Below are 22201 nucleotides of genomic sequence, written 5' to 3'. Positions count from 1 at the left end.
GGCAAAGAGACAGATTCAATGCATCATACAAACCTGAAGGTTAACTTTGGTTCCGCATTGAACCTCATGAACATCTTATAACTCAATCAGGTTTACACTTGTGCTTGTTGTTTCTTAAACAGCGATGATGATGATGAAGAAGGAAGCTCCGCTGACACCATCTTGCTTGTATATAAAGAGGTTCATTACAAAGAAGTCCAGCATCAAATCAAGCACCATGGATTGCCTGAGAGAGGAGTCAGAGCCAATGTGAATCTCTTCTGAATAACTGCTCCAACTCCCCACTTATATAGGTTAGTTGTTCTCATGAACCTAAGGTAAACATATGATTTCCTATAAAAACAGGAAAAGGACTTCATCGCATAAGATGAGGAAGTCATCCATCTCCCAATGGCACCTAGAACTTTTGACCTAAACCTCTTAGCTAAAGCCCTTAAGTCTTTTTGACCAGGGGACACCTAGCTAAACATAACAAACCCATAAATTCACATAACATATAGAACTTCAGATACTACATGCTGCCTGTAAATTTGAATTTAAACTTGCAGAAATTTCAAAACAACCCCAACAAGTGACTGTTGAGACTGTAGACAATTACTGAACGAAAATACCTAAATCCACCTGCATAAGATGTGCCACTGTGTGTAGTGCAGTGGGTTTGCAGTTCTCCCTAATGGGTCCTGTACACTGAACATTTGTTCTGAAATAGTACATGTTTCCTGGTCTTTCACATGGTACAAATTAAATGATTAAATACAAATTAATTTAAGAATATGAACCTTTTAAACCAAATATCTGAAAAAAGCAGGACAGGACACACCTACAGGACTTTACCACCTGGGGTCATAGTATGATACATGAATAATAAATCAAGATTGTTTTTCCTGTCAAATACTGGATACTTTCAACCACGTTTGCAACCAAAGAGCTGCCAATTATTTTCTTGACCACTCAGTGAATCATGTGGTGTACATAACGTCAGGAAATGGTTAAAATGCCATTTCCAAGGTAGAGGTCAAGGTCATGTTTAGTTATGGATCAGCGACAAACCAGGTGAGATGATCAGCTGTTAAATCGATGGAGGTGCCCAGAAAAATCATGCAATCACACCAGGGTTGCAGTGGGAATATTTCCCATCTATTCCAGTTTAAAGCCCTGGAAAGTGCAGAAGAGATGGGGAAAGTGCCGTATTGTGAACCTCTAATTGGTCTTTGCATGGATGGATTACTGAATGGGTCTACTGAACACAGGCCCAGGGGACTGATGGGCCATGGGGCCCCAGGGCCAGAGCCTCTGTATAAAAATCTAAATTCATATTTTTACATTGGAAGTCATAGACCTTACCTAAAGTACAAAATAACCACAAAAAGATGAGAAGAGATACAAAACAACCATAAGGAGACACAAACTTTCAGGCTGGGGGTCCTACGTGGGGGGGGGCTTTTACCTGTCTGTGGCCTGGGGAACATTTTCTCATTATCTGCCCCCGACTGTTAGAAATAACCGGGTTTTATTCTGCCCTTGTCTGCCAGAGGGGGATGTTCACACCATAGACTGTGGCTCACACCCTTTTGTCAAACAGACAATATCAACATGTGGGAACAGAGGACACCTGCTGGACGCGCCCTGCTATTACAGCACTGACGGATCAACACGCCCTATCTTTCAATTCCCCCCCCACCAGCCTCACATCAAACTATGGATAAACAGTAAAGCAGTGAGAGCTGCTGTGGCCAGGTCCTCCCATAGACTGTATCCGCACTGAGTCCGCCTCCGGTCCTGTCCGGGCACTCCAGCGCATCCAGCAGCAGCTGCAGACCTGTGGAGGAGGTGAGCGCTGTCTTTAGGCTGGCGCATTTTATAAAGATGGGAGTTACTGGAGCGGTTTGATACGACCTGTAAGGTAGGTGTAAGGTAGGTGTAAGGTAGGTGTAAGGTAGGCCACTCAAGAAACACTCGTAGTCAGAAAGTAAACGACACCTTGAGACAAGGAAAGTGGTCTCCAAGGAAGGAACTGTTGAACTTGTGTCACTTTTCTGAAAGTCTGCTTACATTATGAACAGGACCATAGACACTGTGGAGTGTAGGACGAAAAGGAAACCAGAAAATACCTTCAGTTACATGGTTTAATAATTACCAGCCTTAACTTTTGACTTAACTAATGGCTGCAAAGACAAATCTTCTATTCTCATGATTTAAGGTAGAGATTTGAAATAGTTAGTTCTAGACACTGGTAAAAACTGCAATGTGTGCTTCCTCTAAAGTCCTGTGTCCTTAAATTGATTCACTTTTATCTCTGTAGCTGTACAATAACATGCATGACTACACTACATTTTATCTTAAACATAGAAATAAAACGCTCAAACTAGGAGTGTCGCGTAAACCAGCACTGATGGTGACCATGATGTTTAAAAAATGAAATATTCATATTGTGTTAATAATGCAGATATGATAACATCATGATGGCAGATGTTAGGCCTTGTGGTTCCTTTGTTTATCTGTTCATCTGGTTGCCTTTTCACTATCCATTACGATCAGTTGTTCTTCTTGTAAACTTTTGTACAGTTGTGGTTACAGACTTTATCCACCTCGCTACATTTGTATTTGAGTCGAATCCATTTGACAAAATAAAAAAAAAAAACACAATTAACAAAGTTAAAGATAAACGTGACTGATTTTTTTCCCATTTTCTATAGAAAACTGCAATGATATTGTTGTCTCAGACAGTCATTGAGTGTGGCTATAGAGCTGTCTTTTAGCCAGAGTTCTTACCTGTTGTGTGAATAATAAGTGTGAATAACCAGTTTCCTGAATAAACATGCAAAAGGAACACACACGACACGTTTCAATACTTCATGGGTTGGAGAAGTATTCAGATCTGTTACATTGGTTTAAGTAGCTATGGAACATTGTAAAAACTGTCTATTACAACTACAGGTCTGCATATATAAGCAAGTGTATGCAGGTATAGGTCATGTGCCTGAAGTATCAAAAGTAAACGTTCTGCAGTAAAATGTCCCCAGTGGCTGATACATTATTATTCATGACATTAGATTTTTAATAAAGGTAGCATTTTACTGGTGTAGCTGCTCGAAGTGGAGCTAGTTTTAACTACATTATATACAGTTAATTAGTTTAGGCCAGTGACTTCAAACCTAAGGGTCAGGCCCCTCCTAATTATCACAAGATAAATATGAAGGGTCGTGAGAAAAGTTTTTATATATATATATATAAAATGTCTTATAATGTTACCTCTTTCAGATATAGTTCTTTAAATGAAACCGTGTAAGAAGTTCTGAATGGAAATATCTCTTTGGTGGATATGACTGTGATAAAAGGCCCCAACTAGACTATTTATTTAGAAGGTGTCACAGGTGTTTGATTTATAATAATGGATTGTATTTTATTTTTTATGTATAACCTTAATCTACATTGTTACATGTAACCACAGTGTAACGTAGAAGTTTAAAGAATAAAACTAAATTCCCTCAGTGCAGTAGAAGAATGCAGCAACCTGAAAATATTCCATTTAAGTATCTAAAGTAGAGCAATTGAGTAAATCTACTCAGTTACTTGATGGTCACAGCTCATTTGGTGGAATTGCTGGCTCTGCTTCAAGTATTGCAGATGTTTCGGGTGTGAGTGGAGCTAATGGGTGCCTTCATTATCCACAATCAGAACTATGTTGTATGAAAGAAGCTGCAGTTCAGTGGTCATGTAAGAATTGCATGTCGTGCTTTGGTCAGTTATTTTGAGACACCACTCACCAAACAACGGTTTATGACTGTTAAAATTTACTGTGCACATTTTCAGACAGGAAAGTTTTCAAAAAAGGCTATAGCTATAAAATATGGGGACGTGGGAGCAAAAACATGTTTCAACATGTTTTTTTTTAGGATGAAACCGTGAATTTGTTTCCACATGTCTTGTCTGACAGTGGCAGACCCAGCTGGTGGTTGTTCCCTGCTGCCGAAGGTTTCCACATCTGCCCGCTGAGAGACGCAGGAGGAGGAACCATGATCGACCTGAGCCACCTGACGGAGGAGGAGCAGGGGGTGATAATGACGGTGCTGAGGAGGGATGCTGAACTGAAAAAGGCTGAGGATGAAAGAATCAGGTAGAAACATGTTTTTCTTTCAGGGCGGCTTCGGTCAAACAGAAGAATCCGTTTCTGAAAACCTTGAGTGATTGTTTCTGTTCTACTCAAGTTATTTTACATGAGCTGAAATGATATGGGCCAGCATTTAAGCTAATGTCATGTTATTCATCTAATGTCATTTTAATGATTTAATAAGAACTCCCATGCCCGTCCTGTGACACGAGGCCTTTGTGGGGCAGTACACATGCCATTGACGGTGAATCTTGTCTGGCCATAATAGAATAACACAATAACAGCTTGGACGGATACACAAGTTGCCCCCATCGCTTAGAAGCCTCAATGTGAGATGAGCAATTAGATTACAGCCAAGTTCAAGTCGGCACAGAGGAGGGGATCATGCTGCTCTGACAGACAGGAATAGAAACCCTTAAAGGCAAGATGGTGAGGAACACCTCACCTGTGAAGAGCTTGATGACCGCACAGTTGAATTTAACAGCCAGAAAATCCTGATCTGCCTCCTCCCAGCCTGGAGTTAAAGATAAATGTTTGATATTGCCGTTTAAACTTACCATCAGCTGTTCCCGAGCTCTGCGTTGACCCTTTGGGAGGGCTCAGACATTGCTCACATTGTGTGTTCAGGGCAAACAACAGACCAAGACGTCTGTTTTGACTTCTTCCAAAAAAGGAGAAACTTCTTAATTCCCGGTCACAATGCATGTAAACTGACAACAACAAAAACAGATGCACCGTCTTAGAGGATGTGCTTCATTTCAATTTCAAGAGTCAAGAATGTCAGGAAACAATGCGCTTTTCTTTGTGAGTTTAATGGAATTGGCCGGCTGGCTTTTTTATCAGCGGGAGGCTGAATGCTCGCTGTGTCTTGACCAGTCTAGTGTAAAAGGATTAAGCCAACAGCCTGTAATAATGTGCTACCCTTTTTTCACATGACTGTTGTGGTTCAGTATTAAGATGCGTTTGAGTGGTGATTTAAAGAAGCAGGAATTTCTTTTTTTTTTTTTTTTCTCTCTCTCTTTAACTCAATTTTAACTTGATGGAAAGTTCTTTTCCTTTGAGGCATCATGTGCACATGTTATATTAGGCTGATGATAAAGCAGTGAAAAGTAGAAGTAATGAAGCAGAAGAAAAATAAAAGAGAAGAGAATTAAGTTTAAAGTAAAATAAATCAATGAGAGAATTGAGATGATAATAACAAAAATCATAGAACAGAATGACACCTAATCTTCTAAGCCTACTTCTTCAGTCCCTCCTCCAACATAAATCTTAAACAAAACTGTGTCCAGTTGAACAGAAACTCATTTGTGCATGTGGTGTGAACAACTTCAAAACACCCTGCGGTGGTTTGTCTCTTCTTTGTCTGACACTGGCTTTATATTTCACCTCATATTAGTGCTGCTCAAACTGAATATAAATGGTGTCAGATTCTCCATTCAGTGCAGCTCAGAGCAAATGTTGTCTTGTGTTTGTTCATTGACAATAGAGTGTCTTCTCCTGTCTCTGCAGCCACCATGCTGGAGAGGCACAATATCATGTCTACTTTTTTTTTTTTAAATAACTTCCATTCAAAATGAAATGGCACTCAGGTAGGATTAACATAGTGCATGAAAGAACTATAAATGACTCTAGAGAAAAACCTCTTCACTTCTCTCTTTTGTGTCTTCCCAACAGGAAACTGGAGAAAATACTGAACAGCAGCTCACAGTCAGACAGCAAGCTGAAGTACCTGACCGGAGAGTGGTTTTATGAGGCCAAGTCTCGCAGGCACGAGGACAAAATCCACGGCTCGGAAATCATCCTGGCCTCCATGAAACAGAGGAAAGCTGCTGGTCTAGGTGTGTTTATTCTCCACTGTTGACAAAGAGATTTCTTTAGAGCACATTTATGAGTCAGCTCTCATGGTTCAGTTTTTTTCACCTGGTATTTTTATTAGAGATATTTTCATGATGCTTTCTGCCCAGAAGGTTAAAATGTTGGCCAGGGCAAATCTAAAGTTTGAATCCAACCCCCCTCTGAGACTATACCAGCCATTGTGCATGCCTGCACTGTGGACTTTGCGTATGTCGCAGCAATGAAGAAGGCTGCAGTAAAGTTTCACAGTTTGTGAAAATATTGGATATAAATATTGGTTTCACCCCAGGCGAACATTTTATCCTGTTGCGACAGATTGTTGCCAACTGTGGAAATCTAAAAACAAACCCACTGCTGGACAACAGGTGAAAAAAAAAACCCAACTAGATTAGCTCAGCTCAGCTTTCCTCTTTCTCCAGCAGATGGGTCTCTCAGAATCGAAAGGTCCAAAACACCCGGCAGTCGAGGTTCGGAAGTCGTCGCTCCACCAAAGCCTTCTAGATGTTTGGACGCCCTACAGCCAAAGGAGATAAAGTACAAAATGATTTCTTATTCATAGATTTACCCATCGGTCTGTCTCAAACCTCTTCATTGTCTTCATATTCTTGTTTAGCTTTGCCACAGTGCTGGCTTCGTTCAGCGTGGTCTGAGAAATGATGTGTCAACCTGTTAACAAGGTTTGGGGACTTGAAGCAGAGAGTCACATCTCCATGTAAACATTTCATTGAATTCACTTGAACGAACACATAACTCATCACACTTACTTAAGTCCTGTATGGGTGTTTTCTTAAATCTATCAGAGTGAAGACGTAGTTCACAAAACTCCCCTAGCAGCTCCTCTCTCCCTCTCTCCCTCTCTCTCTCTCTCTCTCTCTCTCAGTCTGTTAGTGTGTATTTGCATGTGCAGTATTTGTGGTGTCTTGTGACTCAGCCTGTGTAAACATAGGTGGTGCTCACTGGGAATATGTCTGTGTCATAGCCCAGCAGCAGCTACTCTTCTTTGCGGTTCAGGATGTGGTCTGACATGTGAAGGGAAACAGATCAAGAGTTTAGCAAAGTGTTTAACTCAATCGAGCCCTCAGCTAATTACTCTGAATGAGAAGTGACTGTTGTTATCAGTGTTGATGTTATTTCTGGAATGAAATTCTACCAGAGCCTCAGTATATTACTGTCCTGTGGTACTGATTTGGGTAATAACAGTCGTTATTTCGCCTCTGATGATATATTTATACTTTGTTTTTTTTTTGTTTTTTTAGAGTAACTTCATTATTGCAGAATTCTTTACTTCGTCATAGTGCACAGCTTCCTCCAGTGGAGAATGCGTTCTGTGACTAAAACCTACCAAACAACACAAAATGTATGTGTAGTGACGTAACTTTGTGCCATGGCAAGGACACGTTTAATAGCCTTATATAACAGTATAGTCAATATTTGGCTTGGCCAAGCTTCTGTTCTCTGTGCAGAGGGTTGCAAGTTTCCTAAACACACAAAAGAACCAAGAATGTAATTGCCTAAACTCTATTTGCAGTGTGATAATTGTTTAACAGTGTAATTCCTGTGTTTTATTACTGCATGAAATATATTTTAAATCCAATAAATTAATTAAAGATTTGATTTCCTTTATTCAGCCACAAAATACCAGTTATTGTGCATTGATCTTACTGAGTGTTCGCTCATACTTTTGAAGTTCTTTGATATTTTGGTCGCTTTGCTCAGGTAAATATTTTCGTCTTGATATCAGCGTTATTTACGAGCCAGCAAGCCCCAGTCATGCACACAAGTAGGCTATACTTTTGAGCTGCACACACATCTTGTTAAAATGTTATTCACCTGTGTAACCTCTTCTGATGATGTCTAGTGTTTGTATTTCTTTTGAATTGACTTTTCCCGACTAAACATTTCAATTTTTATCTCTAGTGACACTGAAAAAGAGAATCTAAATTCAGCAGTCCGCTCTCCAAGAACGGTAGGTATCTGTGTTAGAAAACAGATTGGCCTTTTTTTGATAATTTTTTTTCCTTTCTTTGGTGCAAACTTGTATATTGCAGCCATTGTTATGTAAAACATAAAATTTATTCATCTTCCTACAAGCCAAGGCACAACCCTTTCAACCGTGCATCCCTTATTGTTGTTGAGCCACCTGAGAATAATAATGACACGTCGACCAGTCGGGACCATGAGTCATCTGAGACAGGTTTGAATCCAAATTTAAAACACACACATTTGTAAGGCAGCTAAATGGGGAATAACTACAAAAACTAAATGTGTGAAGTAATAGCAGTGCAGAAATGGATCTGTGATGGCAAAATGACCATGTTATCTTTCTTCTGTGTTTCCCTCAGAGCCCATATCTCCACTGAAGAATCGCTCAGCAGGAGATGCCAGTCAGACTTCAGGGGGCTCCATCACATCAGAGGGCTCCTCTGTCGGGTTCAAACCAGTGCCAAAGAAGAGGACGTTTCTCTCAAGACGTCGCAGCAGCCAGTCAGAAACCAACGGCCTGGGGTTAGACGCTCAAGTAGGGTTGATGGGGATTGTTCCTGCCCCAAGACGAAGCCTCCAGCGTGGCTCCAGTGGGAGCTCTACCCAGTCCTGCCTGAAGAGCCAAGATGAAATGCCTCAGAAAAGTGCAGTGCCAGTGTCGAACCAGGCATCTAAGCCTGCTCAGCCTTCTGGTTCTGCAAATGAAACCTCCCAGCAGCCACTGTCTGGTGTGTCTCAGGTTTCCTCTAATTCCAGTCTGGAGAAAGAGAGGAACCCACCTACCATAACAAGAGACAGGTCAGTGGAAAATTCCTTGTGAGTCTTTTCCCCAAATCTTCAATAAAACCTAATTAAAACTACCTGTGCAATTTCAGACCAGCCACATGCATCAGAGGTGATGTGTCAACTGAGAGAGAAACCCCACAGAGGAGCGATGAAAGAGACGACCAGACCCGAAGAGAACACGCAGGGGTGAATACAGTCATCCTGCACACCAGCAGCATTCAGGACTCAGACAGAGAACACAGCAGCAGTATGGGAACTGCAGTGAGGCAGGAGGAGCTGAGTTTGACCCTAAGCACCGTGGGTAAGTCCAGGAACAGACTTCAAGTACTCTTGTTAAAGTTATGTTTGAACTACTTATTTCGTGTCAAATAAAGCAGTGGTTCCAAACTTTTCTGTCAAGTGGGCCCTTAAGATGAGGCTATTTGTGAGAAGAGCTGTGAGCAGTTCAACCTGAAGATGTGACATTTTCTTCTCAGACTGTTGAGGTCTGATTGGAGAAAGTGTGCAGAAATTTACAAGAGAAAATCAAAAACTAGAGGAAAAATGAAAAGAAAGTTTGGCATAATTCTGTGTAGTGCGTTTGTTTTGTTTGTTTTTATCAAGTGACCCCTGATTTTTCTTGGGACCCCGGCCCTCAAGGGGGGAACCCTTGAGTTTTTTTATTTTTATTTCTTCATTGATATCCATTAAGATCTCCTTTCATACATTTCTTTTCAGATCCAGATCCTCCTGTATCTTATGATCTCAACTTTATTGATAAGTCTGATCAACAAACACAGAAGAAATCAAATCAGAAACACGTGTTCAAGTTAACCACTCAGGCAACCAGTCCCACTGGTGAAGAGGAGGACTCCATTGCGAAGGTGCTGGACTGGTTCAGCCGCAGCACAGACAGCAATGATTGGCTGAATACAGAAGACGGGCCAGAGGCCACAAAGAGCTCTGATAAACACGTAGAAATCAGCAAGTTAAGAAGTGAAGATTCAGTTAGAAAAGATGCTGAGGATTTTATCAGTGATAAAAAGAAGGACACTCTTGAAATGAAGAGAAGCCACTTCCAAAGACAGACTAATGAGGGTAGAGAGGTCAGAGCAACAGACAAAACAGGCAACAAGGAACTGACTGAAACACAAGAAGAGGTGCAGAAGGATACCAGAGAAAGAATTCGGTTACAGGAAGTGAAAGATAATGACGATGAAAGCCAACCACCCAAAATCTCTCACCTGAAGTCATTCTGGGAGAAAAGCAACGTGGGCCCTAAAATACTTATCAGCAAATCAATCACACCCTGCGACGAAGGACAAAAACTTATGTACCGCCCCGCAGAGAAAGATGAGGAGAACATGAATAAACCCCACACAGTGTCCGATATGCCATCTGGAATATGCAGTGGGAGAGGGATTTATGATAAGTATGCCTCAAATCATGGAGATGAAAGAGAGCAACAGCTGGTAATCAGTCCACAGAAAGATATTGCAGACAATGTTCACTTAAGTAATAACCAACAGGTAGACTGTCTGGTGAAGAACACTTTATCTCACAAGAACAATAATGACCCACCAAACAACTCAGATTATTTCAAGTTGCTATCCAGCCCCCAAGTGGCTGACAGAAAAGGCTCAGAACCTGAGATTTTATGTGTAACCAGACTCAGTCCGCAGCCAAAGGTGGCCATCCAGTCCAGACTGAGTCCAGAGTCAGAGAGCGTCCCTTCAGTCAAATCAAATTTAGGACCTGACAGTATTTCCCAAACAAGAGAAAGCCCTCTCCAGGAAGAGCTGTCAAAAACTGTGCCTGTGTCTCAGCTGGATACATGTGTCCAAGCAAGGGACACTCCGGACTCTGAGAAGCTCTATTACTCCAGAAACAGCCCGTATATGGACTACAAGCAAAGTGGGAATGATGTTTCAACCTCCTCTAAAGCGCAACTTCGCAGAGGTTCAAGTGAAGACGTAAAGAGGAGAAACAGCGAAGACCAAAGTATCCAATCAAGCATGTCTCCCAAAAGAAAAGATGACGTGTCTAATAAAGATAGAACTAATAATTCTCAATCAAATAGACCAAGTTTACCACATCAGGAAAGTACAGCAGAGAGGATCAAGCAGCTCAAATCTTTCTGGGAGCAGGATAGGAACAAGCCCATGTTTTACACCGGCAAACCTAAAACTCTTGGGGAAGGTAAAGTCGCTCGTGGTGCAAATCAGGCAAAACTGAACAAAAGATTTACAAAGTCAGAGTTTGATCTAAGGTCAATTGGAAATGATTCAGGCAGCGATGAGGAAAACTCAGATAGAAATCATCATAACTTTACTGTTCTTCCTTTGAATCAGAGAATAGATAAGTCATCCCCGAGCCTCAGTACAAGCCGAACACAGTTCAACACCCTCCGCGAGTTCTGGGACGAGGCCACATCAGATACCAAGGGAACATTTTCCTTTGACAAACCCAAAAGCCCTAAAAGGAAAGAGTCAATAAGTGCCCAGCTTCCATCTCTGGAGTTAAAGAGTGTTGACCCAGAGATTTACCGCTTGTCCTCCACTGTTGAGAGAACAAGACCAGCTGCCGTGAAATCATCTGCGTCTCCACAGAGCAGATCCAAGTCGCCACATGATAGACAGATGGGGTCAGGGTCCAGAGCAATGCACGAAGGCAAAAACAACCTGTCCAATTATACAACAGGTGAGTCCAGAAGGAGCTCGAAAGACTCTGGTCGAGAGGAGAAATCCACGAAACCACAAAGCAGCTCAGGAAAAGAGACTCGTTCTCCTAAGAGCAGAAAAGACAGCTTTAGCAATTCAAGCAGTCGTGGAAATTCTTTGCGTCGTGCCACGAGCATGTTCTCGCTGACTGTTTCTGATGAAAAAGATCAAGGCGAGCTTAAAATGGATGTGAGCCCTGTCCACTCCCACAGCAGGAAGCAAAGGCAAAACACTGAAGACACTGAGACTCTGGCCCCACGTGCACGAGCGTTTGTTCCAAGAGACTACCGCCATTACCTGGGCATGACGGATAAGACCAGCGTCCACACCTCGCTCGCCCCCGCTGTGAAGGACGAGGGGTCAGAAGGCAAGTCCGGGTATGAATTTGACCTGAGCGGGCCAGTTAGAGCCAGCACCCCAGTGAGCTCGGAGGAACGTTACAGCAGGAAGGTCAACAAGTCAAGTCAGCGCCCCCCGTGGGCAAACTACAGCAGTTCGGACACTGGCCAGGAGTCATCTGTGAGCAGCACGTCAGAAACCTGGTCCATCTCGAGGAATAGTTCAAACCGTGAGCACCAACCTCTGTTTTTGCTTTCTTTTACAGTGTAATACAAAAAACGGAAGCAGTTTTTATGTAAAAGAAAAAAAGAATTTACGTGTCAACATGCTGTTCCTGCTACCTTAACCATATTACTAATGTCAACTAATATTTGAATACAAGCTGTTCTTGAAACCGCCATTTTTATCTAATGAAGTCAGTCGTTGGCTGAAACAGGAAGTTTAAAGTTGGCATTTACACAACAGGAACATTTAAATTTAATCTTTTGCAAAGATCTTTTGAAGTAGATGAACATGTTTCTAATCAGTGAAGCTGTTTCATTTATCTCGAAAGATTAAGATACTGAATATTAAAACACAAGCAGCTGTTTTTAGTCATTTCAGTGAAGAGTGATAATAAATTTGATTAAAAATCAAACCAGGAGTAAATATTGAGAACAGAACAAGTTAAGGTCAAGCTTTAAAGAACATGTTGATCTCCTATACAGTCAACATTACCGTTACCCTGTAAGGAAAACAACCGTTTTGGTTTGGTTTCTTTTCAGTTTTCTTTTCAGTTTTATAAAATTTCATATTTACATAATTCTCTCAATGAACTGAAAATAAAGCAGCTTTTAACCCGTTTTGAAGTTGACACACTCCTGCTGTTTGCATAGTCATGGACAGTTTAGTATGACTTTGTGTTGCATCCAACAGTATCCTTGAGATCATGTCCGCATTGGATTATCTGAGTTGGCATTAGCAAATCTATGTAAACAGAGTGTGTACCTATGGTCAGCTGCCCATGTTTAATTTGTGGGCTTGGTGATACATATCTCTAACTTTACAGGCACCTCACAGAAAAAGAAATGTTTTACAGAACTCCAACTTCAGTGACATGACAGCTTTATTTCCCATTTGTTTTAATGGTTTCAAAGCAAGGGCTATACCTGCATATCCCTCAAACTCAGTATTTACATTATAACGTGCAGCATTTTATGTTAGCAAATGTAGACAGATCAATGAAAAATAATCTTCAGTCATCTGTTAAACATACTGTCTGTTCAGTGTCATTGTTTTTTGTCATGTCAATGGCTGCATCATCTAATTTGAGCATGGCAAACTGTCTAACAAACAAACTCAGTAAATCAGAGCTTTTGTTCCTCCGCTATGAGCTGTAGGTGAAAATGATGATGACGGCCAAAACCCTGTAAGGAAAGCGTTGAGGCGAGCAGAGGCTCGGCCTAAAAATCTGGCCAAAAGCATGGAGGACATCACAGCATCCTTATCACCACGTGAGCATGTCATCAACTTCCAAGTCAAAAATATTCCCAAAGTCACTGATAATTTTGGGTGACAGAGATTCCTTTGATTGTTTCTCACAGGCCAAGAAAGAAGACAGGACCCAACTTCTGACATCAGACGCATGAGTGACGGTAAAAATTGCCACATCCTTTTCGTTATGGATATTTTTGCTACTGGCAGTCTAGTAAAGACTATATTCTAAGTAATTTTGTTTTCCAATCAACCTCTTTTTAGTCTCGTCCATCCCATCACCCTCCTCATCCTTATTTTCGGATCCAGACCACCTGAAGAAGATGAGCAAATCAGTTCCTTCGTTCTTACAGAAGGAGGTAAAACCACCCCTACATCTTTTAGTCCAGTAGGTCAAAGCCTGCCCTGCCTCCTTGTGCACAGAGCTTTCTGTGCCTGCTGTCTGTGTTGCAGGATGCCGGCAGGGACACTGACTCCACCTGCGAGGACAGTTACCACAGAGGAAGACTAATGACAGGCAACTCGATGACTAACCTCACCAGCTCCTCTGGCATGGCGTCTGTGTCTTCTGTATGTTCACACACAGCAGCAGGCCTCGCTCACACATGAGCATGCTTCATGTTCACACACTTGTTGGCCGAAATTGTGACTGACATTAACCTGTAATTCATTTTATTGTTAAGAGTAATATCACTGTTTCAGTCCACAAGACACATAATGCCCCCCTCAGTTTATAAGAGTTTAAACAATATTTCCATCACCATTAGACTCATTGTAGGGACTAACCAGTCACTCCTGGAGAACCCCATGGAAAAGCTGTGGTTAGTGGCTGTGTGCTGGGAGGTTAACAAGATGCATTTACAAAAAACATCTGCAAAATCAGCCAGTTTGTCCTCATCCTTAAGGTCTTTTCTCTCGCAACACCAAAAATATTGCTTGAAAAAAACACTGCAGATAAAGCATGAATCTTGTCTTTGTTGTTGTTCAAGTGTGTTTTCAAGTGTGAAATAGGCTCATTGTTGCCCCTTGTGGCCATTGGGTCAAAAACAGGCACTAAAGTTGCCGTTCTCTTTTTTTCTCCTCATACCTCGTGGGGCAGTAATGAGTCCGTTAGCGCCACAATGAGTCAAAGAGGACGCTGCACTCGAAAACTTGCGCCTCCTTTGAGGTGCGGGACCTGTCCACTTACTGGAGCTTTTCTATGTGAAATACAGGGCACCAACAGTTCAATCAGGGGTACAGGTGTATACAGTTAGTGTAGACGCAAGACACCAGTCTCAAGCAGAGATTATGTCTCAATCCAGACTCCCAGATTTTTTTCGTCTTTAAACCTGAAGTCTTCAGTCCCAACCAGCCATTTACCAAATTTTACACAGCTCTCCCTGGTGCCACAAAGGGTTTTATACACCTTTTTCCACATTCAGCATGCAGTAGTACTCTCTACAACCTGTAAACAGACTTTGATAATGTGTAAAATCAGTGGAGATCCCCTTTGAAATGGTAAAAAAAAGCTGTCCTTGACGTCTATTTTTGAGAGACAGATGAGATTTTTAGAAAACACAAATCACAAATTGGCCAAAAAAACAATTTTGTTATAATTGCAGTTTTCATTGCTAATGTAAAATGATGGGTTGCTTGTTTGTGTTTGTTTTTCTAGCTAAGTGGAAGTGTAATGACCATGTACAGCGGGGACTTTGGGAATGTGGAGGTTCAGGGAAATATCCAGTTTTCCATCAACTACGTTCAGAGGCTCAGGGAGTTTCACATTTTTGTGGCTGAGTGCCGAGACTTGGCTGCAGTCGACCCTAAGAGGGGTCGCTCGGATCCGTGAGTACTGTACCTTAAATCCATCTCACATAAATGATTTCATACTGTATGTAGCATTCATTCACTGATAACTGATGACCTGAAGAAAAAAACAAAAAAACTATTCTAGAGAGGTGTTGGCCTGTGAGAAGACGTCAAACACAGGAGGGCAAAGCCGCACACCCATAACTCCATTGCAGTCTTTTTTATTTTAAAGGCTCTGAAAACAGATTTTCACAATTAGTTTCTAAATGCAGTATTGGCAATGGTGATTTACATGGACATGAAGTTACAACAGTTTTCATCATTTCACCAGCAAAGTTGATGTATTTTTATGCCACAGTTTATGCAACAGTTGGGGCATTATGTTTTCAGGTTGTTTGTCAGTCCGACACATTGTTGCGATGAGACACTTAGTAACGCTGTGAGGATCTTCAGATTTGGCACAAGCATTCACTTGGACCGAAGCGTGAACTGATAAGATTGTGGTCAAAGGTCAAGGTCAGGGTGACCTCACAAAACTCGGTTTTGGCCTGGTGAACATGATAATCTTAGTAGCACCTTGAGGGAATTTCAACAAATTTGGTACAAATGTTCACCTGGAATATTCCAATATAATATATATTCCATATAATATTCCAATTGGAATAGAGCTGCAAAGCGACTAACCAATCAGAACGGAACTACAAATATCGACATATCGACCAATTAGAATGCAATTACAAATCATCCAATCAGAACAGGGCTACAAACTGGCCAATCAGAACATGGCTATAAATCGCCCAACCAGAATAAGGCTACAAGTGGGCCAGACTTGGGATTTACAAACATTTGAGTTGAGATTTGATGATACTTGATCAGTTGTTTGGTCACTCCTACACAGCACCAATGAAGCATGTGAGTTTTTTAAGGTCAAAGTCTCAATAAATTAAAATTGTATTATTGTATTAATAAATAATTATTATTTATTGTTACAGAGAACTAATTTGTTTTCAAGGGCTTTAAGTTACTGTAGGAGTGTAAGAAGGTGAAGAGAGCAGTGTGCCAAAATGTTAGTTTGAGTGTGCAGCTTTCCATTCCTTATTTTCTAAATAACACTGAACGTTTGCAGGGGATAGATCAATAAATACATCTGCACAATTGTAAATAACATTTTCAGAAGATACTCTAATGATGTATGACTTAGTCATAACATATTGTCTATAAATATTGCCCTTTAAATTACAAAATAGACACTCTAATTTAGTTAGTGTAATTTGTAATTTATTTTAGTTTATCAGTTGTTGGCATGTGAGTCAAAAGTAAATTTTGGCTTCTAACTGTGTTTTTTTGTTATTAAGTTATGTCAAAAGCTACCTGGTACCTGACAAAGCTAATCTGGGAAAGAGGAAAACATCTGTAAAAAAGAAGACACTAAATCCAACTTTCAATGAGATCCTCAGAGTAAGTATCCACAGATACACACAACAGCTGTATATATAACCAGCTGTACAAAACACACACAGTTACTTTCTCACACTGCCATGCCACAAACAAAAGCAGCTCCCTCTTCTCTGTCCTCACAGTATCGTGTTCGCATGGAGTACCTCAGAACTCAGACGCTCATTCTCTCCGTTTGGCATCATGACACCTTTGGCAGGAACAGTTTCCTGGGCGAGGTAGACGTGGACCTCTCCAAGTGGGACTTTGACCACACCCAGATGAACGACTTAGCCCTGAAAGCAAGGGTAAGAATTCAAACACACACACACACACACACACACACACACACACACACACACACACACACAGGCTGCCTTATCCACAGTTTATCTAAGAATGTGGTCAGCCCGCTCACTTCCCTGGAGTCTATTTGAGCTGGTTATATCACATGCACTGTAGTTATTGTGTAACCTGTGTACAAAGGAATCTTGGAGCTTCATGATGGATTTTTGGATGGACTGTTTATGTAATGTATCCTCTGTAAAACGTTTCAGACAACACCCACTCCAGTGCCATCAAATGGGCGAGGAGAGATGAGGCTAGCCATACGTTTCCTGCCACAGATCACCCACAGTGAAGGTCTGTGCACAGTCTTACTCTACAATTTAAAATAATTTAGCTACCTTTTTTTTTTTTGGGTTGGGCAGGTAAAAATGGATTTGGATGGGATGTTGTAATTTGAGCTATTGTTTGTAGCATTATGTCAGTTTCCATCTACAAAGAGTGAGGTTATATTCCGGAGGTTTAAATTGTAGGGGAGGTGGGGGAGATATGCGGGGGGAGACACAGAAGAAGAGACACAAGACAAAGATACTGCATGAGGTGAAAGGGACAGGTACATTCAGATGTTCTAAAAACTATATTATTATCTCTGGTGTCCCTCGCAAATAATAATTTCCAAAAACAAGCTTAGAAATGACTCACTCAGAAATGATGCTCTTTAGAACTGCAGAACTTCTCAGAGAATTTTCAAATTTTTTAGCTTTCTTCAGTATCAAAGTAATCCAGTGATAATTACCTTATTACATATATACTAATATCAATTATTATATATATATATATATATATATATATATATATATATTTATATTTTGTAGGAAATAAATGTATCTGTTTTGCTGGGTGTCTGCTTGTCCATCTACAATTAATATTTATATTGAAATCATAAAACATAATTAATTAACAACTCACACACGTGTTTTAAAGCTAGACCAACTTAACTACACTCACTGCAATCGCAGTAAGGAACCAAAAACATAGTTTTCTTAATTTTTCTGGATTTAGATAAATTATTTAGAGATAAAATGATAAAATGAATGTCAGAAGTTCAGATTCACATCTTAACTTGGTTTTGATCAAGCAAAAATATAGTTACTGATTTTTGGGGCAGCATAATCACAGGTTCATGAACATTTTGTGTGTCATTTACTCCTTTATAGGTGTAGCTAAAGATGGTCCCAACACTGGAGAAATTCACATTTGGGTGAAAGAATGCAAGAACCTGCCTCTAATCAGGGCCACCATTGACCCATATGTGAAGTGGTATGCTCAGAATTGACACAAATAAGAACCAGTTGATGTTTTCTGCTGTATGAGTCAGCATGTTTCCTTTTTTCCCTTGTCATCGCAAGCTTTGTGCTGCCAGACACAAGCAGGAAGAGTCGGCAGAAGACACGCGTGCTCCGGAGGACAGTGGACCCAGTGTTTAACCACACGATGGTGTACGACGGCATCAGAGAGGCAGATCTAACAGAAGCATGTGTGGAGCTCACTGTCTGGGACCGAGACAGGCTAGCAAGCAACTTGCTGGGGGGCCTGAGGCTTGGAGCTGGAACAGGTATTGGTGGGAGAGGTCCATCCAGTTCTTGAACATCACATTGGTTTATATGTAAAATAGAAAATTGCATTTTCTCGTGAAAATTTGTCAGGCAGCCATAGTGGGGTGTGATACTAAGGCTTGTCTTTGTGCAGCATCAGTGACTGACCCATCAAATCATTCACATAATCTGCATTCACTGACTACTATACAGAGATTTTTATCCAGCATATTGTGTGTCAGTTGGTAAAATTGATTTAAATTCATAGAGTATGCACAAGAGTATGAATAAATCAGAAACCTGAGCTTGAGCTTAGCTAGGCTGTGACCTGTTCAAGGCTTGATTAACATTTCTAGATCAATGTATGTAGAAGAGAAACAAGTTCATATATCAGTAAATCTAAGCATTCTTCCCATTCACTTCTATTATGAAATGCTAAATATTATAAAACAGAATAAAAGCTATGAAAGTGAAAATGAATGGCAATAATGTATGAACTGAGTTTCAAGCTAAACATATTGGTCCACAAGTAGTAAATTTCCAAGATCTGTATTAATGGCCAAGTAATAAAAAACACAGGTTATAAGTAAATAGAGATGTTTTTAATGCTTTTATTTCTCTCTGTAGGCAAAAGTTATGGAGCAGTGGTGGATTGGATGGACTCCACTCCCTATGAGGTGGCCCTGTGGGAGCGCATGATTGCTTCCCCTAATGAATGGGTGGAGGACGTACTCCCGTTGCGTATGGTGAACTCTGCAAAAAATGCTTTCAAATAAGCAAGTAGCAAGTAAAACACCTGCCAAGTGCAAAGGCAACATATGTTTGAAAGGTAAAAGCACATTAAATGAATAGCTTCAAAGATCTGATTGAAATTCAGATTTCATAAATCCTATGAAAAATAAAGTGAAGATACTCGAGTGAAAAACTGGGAATCAATCCTTTGGCTGTAATTTTACAACAACCTGTGGCACCGCCTGACAGAGTGATTTCTGAAATGGGGGCAGCATTGTGAACTCTTTCAGATCTTTGCTGGAACTCCACCGGTGTTTCAGGAAAAGGGGAAATAATACTACACAAGAAACGAACTCCTTTGGAGAGAGACACACAACTGTGACAAACAAGGTAAATAGAAATTAAAGACCCCTACGAGTATATGTTTTGGCCTTTTAAAGGGTGTTCAAGCAAGAATATCACTGGACAAAAAATGGCAAAGAGGCAAACAGGGAAATGTCATCAAGAAACCATACATCAATAAAAAACATTTAAAAACTGACCTATCTGTAACAAAGGTAAAAAAAGAAATACAAGAAGCCCAGGTAATTCTGGCAGAGCATCTGTTCATAGGACAGTATAACTATAATTAATATCCACACTAAGCGTCTTTATGCCTCCATGTTGAGGCGGAGGCATTATGTGTCACATCTGTACGTCCTTCCAGCACATTCTCGGGAACATATCTCAGAAACGCCTGAGGGGAAGATCTTCAAATTCGATACAAACATTCACTTGGACTCATGAATGAACTGATTTGGTTTTGGTGGTCAAAGGTCAAGGTCACTGTGACCTCACAAAAGCATGTTTTCGGCCATGACGTACATTGCCCTATATACTACATTCCTGCTCTTTGTCTAGTGGCATTTATGTTTGAAAACCTTGAAAAAGGTGAAGTTAAACCATTATAGTGTTTAAATTACATATTGCCCTCTTGTGTAAAGGCTTATTTTGCAACAGAATCTGGATACACACTCTTGGCTCTCCAGAGTCTTAAGTATCTACTGTTTCATTTTCTAAAGTTGCTCCTAGTTTGCAGCACACCTCCTCACTACCTGAATACCTTAAAAGCCAAATTATCAAGACATAGAGTGATCGCAGCTTGCTTTGCTAATATTATCAAATATCAGCAGTAAGAAATGTGATAGCAAACAGTGGTAACAATAAAAAATGGGCTGCTGCACTGAAAAATTTTTGATGTTTATTTATTATATTTTCTCAAGGGATGTCACTCAAATGTCCACAATAATGACAGTTAAAATGTTCAGGGTGATGTCATTTTGAAATAGAAAAACAACATTTCTGCACACTTAAACTAAATCAGTCTATCATTTCAGAATTTAGCATTTCTTTTCCCAAGTACGTCTGTTTTTTGTTTTTTTTTATCCCAGCACCATTATAGCTCTTGTCTAGTGAGCTGTAGATCTCCCTGAGGTTACACTGGCATGTCCTTTGTTAAGTAATACTAAATACTTGGTAATGTATTTTTATTGCACTGGACCTTTAAGAAACCGACCCCTGTCCCCTCAAACCGTTCATACAGCCTTTTATTTACTAAAGCATCTGTATCTTCTGAAAGTCTTATTTCTTTGACTAACACATGTTTTGACAGTATTGTAATAAGTGTAGTTTGAACTTGACAGCACATTTGACATATGATGAACTATGGCACTTAAATGTATTAACCACAAGTGGGATTAAAGGAATTAAATACAGAACATCTTTAACAAGTCTGTTTTTTAATTATTCTGCAAATTCTGATATTAGTGTTTGTAACCCAGAGATGTGTAAAAAACATCCTAGTTTTTGACTGGAAAGTGGCTACTCCAGGTTAAAATTTTTCAATCATGCCACATAATTTGGATGGATTGATGGTTCATAGAAATGAATCTTAACCTTTAGCTCAAAGCACCACTGTGCCTAAATATAGCCAGTAAAGTTGCAGAGTGGGGCATTTCAGTAAATGTAATACATTTTTCATAACTTATACAGCAAAAGTAATTACATTACTTATTTTGGTGAACCAACCCTGTAAACTGTAAGCTAAGAAAAGTGCTGACAACTTTCTGTTATTGTGAAATGGAAAAGTTTATCTTGTTTTCTACAGTATGACAATATTCCTGAACATTTTTCTTTAACACACTGTAGTGGGAATAATCTACAGATGATGGAGAGGGTGTTGGTGATATATATATATATATATATATATATATACCTCTGGGGATTTTACTGAATGGCTGGTGTTCAGATGGAAAAACAAATAGTTAAGATGACACTGCGGATGATTATAGCCTCCACAGTGCTGCTGAAGCAGTTCACAGATGATAAACCTGCGTGAGAAAGAAGAGGATGGTTGAGGATGGCAGGCAAGGTGACTGTAGCACTGTCTGCACAGGAAAGATCCACAGTCATGTTCAATGACACACACGCACACAAAGAAAAAAAAGCTCTGTATTATTTACCTGATGTACAGTATGTCTGTGATCATTCCAAATGGTCTTCCTCTTAACAGCTCAAAACCAGTACATGAAACATCAACAAAGAATAAAAATTGTCATTGTCATTGACCCCCCAAGAAATCAAGATACAATATTGTTGCAACAGTAATTATAGTATTTTCGTTTAGGTATATTAGTTGCTATTTACACTGCCTACTGCATAGGCCGACTGCATGGAAAAATACAGTTGTTATTCAAGAGACTCACCTCTAAGTCTTCATTTTGTGTCTGGCTATCTGTTTTCCAATCTCTCCTTTATAAAAGCCACAATATAACAGAAAGGTAAGAACGGAAACTTGTCCAATAATAGAGTAACATTAGCTGGGCGTCAACATCAAATGTGCATGATTCCTCAACAAAAAGTGTAAATAGTACATGCTCATTAATTTTTTTTAGTAATGTGTGAACATACATCAGCTATTTGAATATTGGATGTAGCATCCCCAGTGGGGATCGGATTTTTGAAATGTAAACTATTGTGGTGTGGTGTTGTGGTGATGAAAGGACAGCGTTGTAGTAAGAATCTTCACACAGGGTTCATTAATTTAATGCTATGAACCAGCTCTGATCCTTTTGGTTTTT

The 22201-nt window shown here is 40.2% G+C and overlaps 1 protein-coding gene across 3 annotated transcripts; it reads left to right on the top strand.

Moving 5' to 3' along the window:
• Nucleotides 1-1686: 1686 nt before the first annotated feature.
• sytl2b (synaptotagmin-like 2b) lies at nt 1687-20839 on the top strand. 3 transcript variants are annotated; one of them, XM_071496901.1, is made up of 20 exons: nt 1687-1830; nt 3938-4117; nt 5786-5949; nt 6385-6499; nt 7883-7931; nt 8057-8159; nt 8308-8746; nt 8824-9035; nt 9452-12001; nt 13152-13265; nt 13356-13406; nt 13510-13604; nt 13699-13815; nt 14903-15072; nt 16392-16494; nt 16617-16778; nt 17028-17112; nt 17973-18075; nt 18165-18370; nt 18978-20839. In XM_071496901.1, exons 2-20 carry the CDS (start codon nt 4017-4019, stop codon nt 19124-19126), a joined length of 5088 nt encoding a protein of 1695 aa, XP_071353002.1. In that variant the 5' UTR covers nt 1687-1830; nt 3938-4016; the 3' UTR covers nt 19127-20839. The 3 variants fall into 3 exon arrangements, with proteins under 3 accessions (XP_071353002.1, XP_071353003.1, XP_071353001.1); XM_071496902.1 differs by having other exon boundaries at nt 1687-1903; nt 6388-6499; XM_071496900.1 differs by having other exon boundaries at nt 1687-1903.
• Nucleotides 20840-22201: the final 1362 nt, after the last annotated feature.

This window comes from Trachinotus anak, unplaced genomic scaffold (assembly GCF_046630095.1).
Source record: "Trachinotus anak isolate AG129_WGS33_773 ecotype Australia unplaced genomic scaffold, CSIRO_AGI_Tana_v1 ptg000014l, whole genome shotgun sequence".
Taxonomy (NCBI): Eukaryota; Metazoa; Chordata; class Actinopteri; order Carangiformes; family Carangidae; genus Trachinotus; species Trachinotus anak.
Note: the sequence above shows the minus strand (reverse complement) of the source record. Positions and strands in the feature narration are given on the sequence as shown.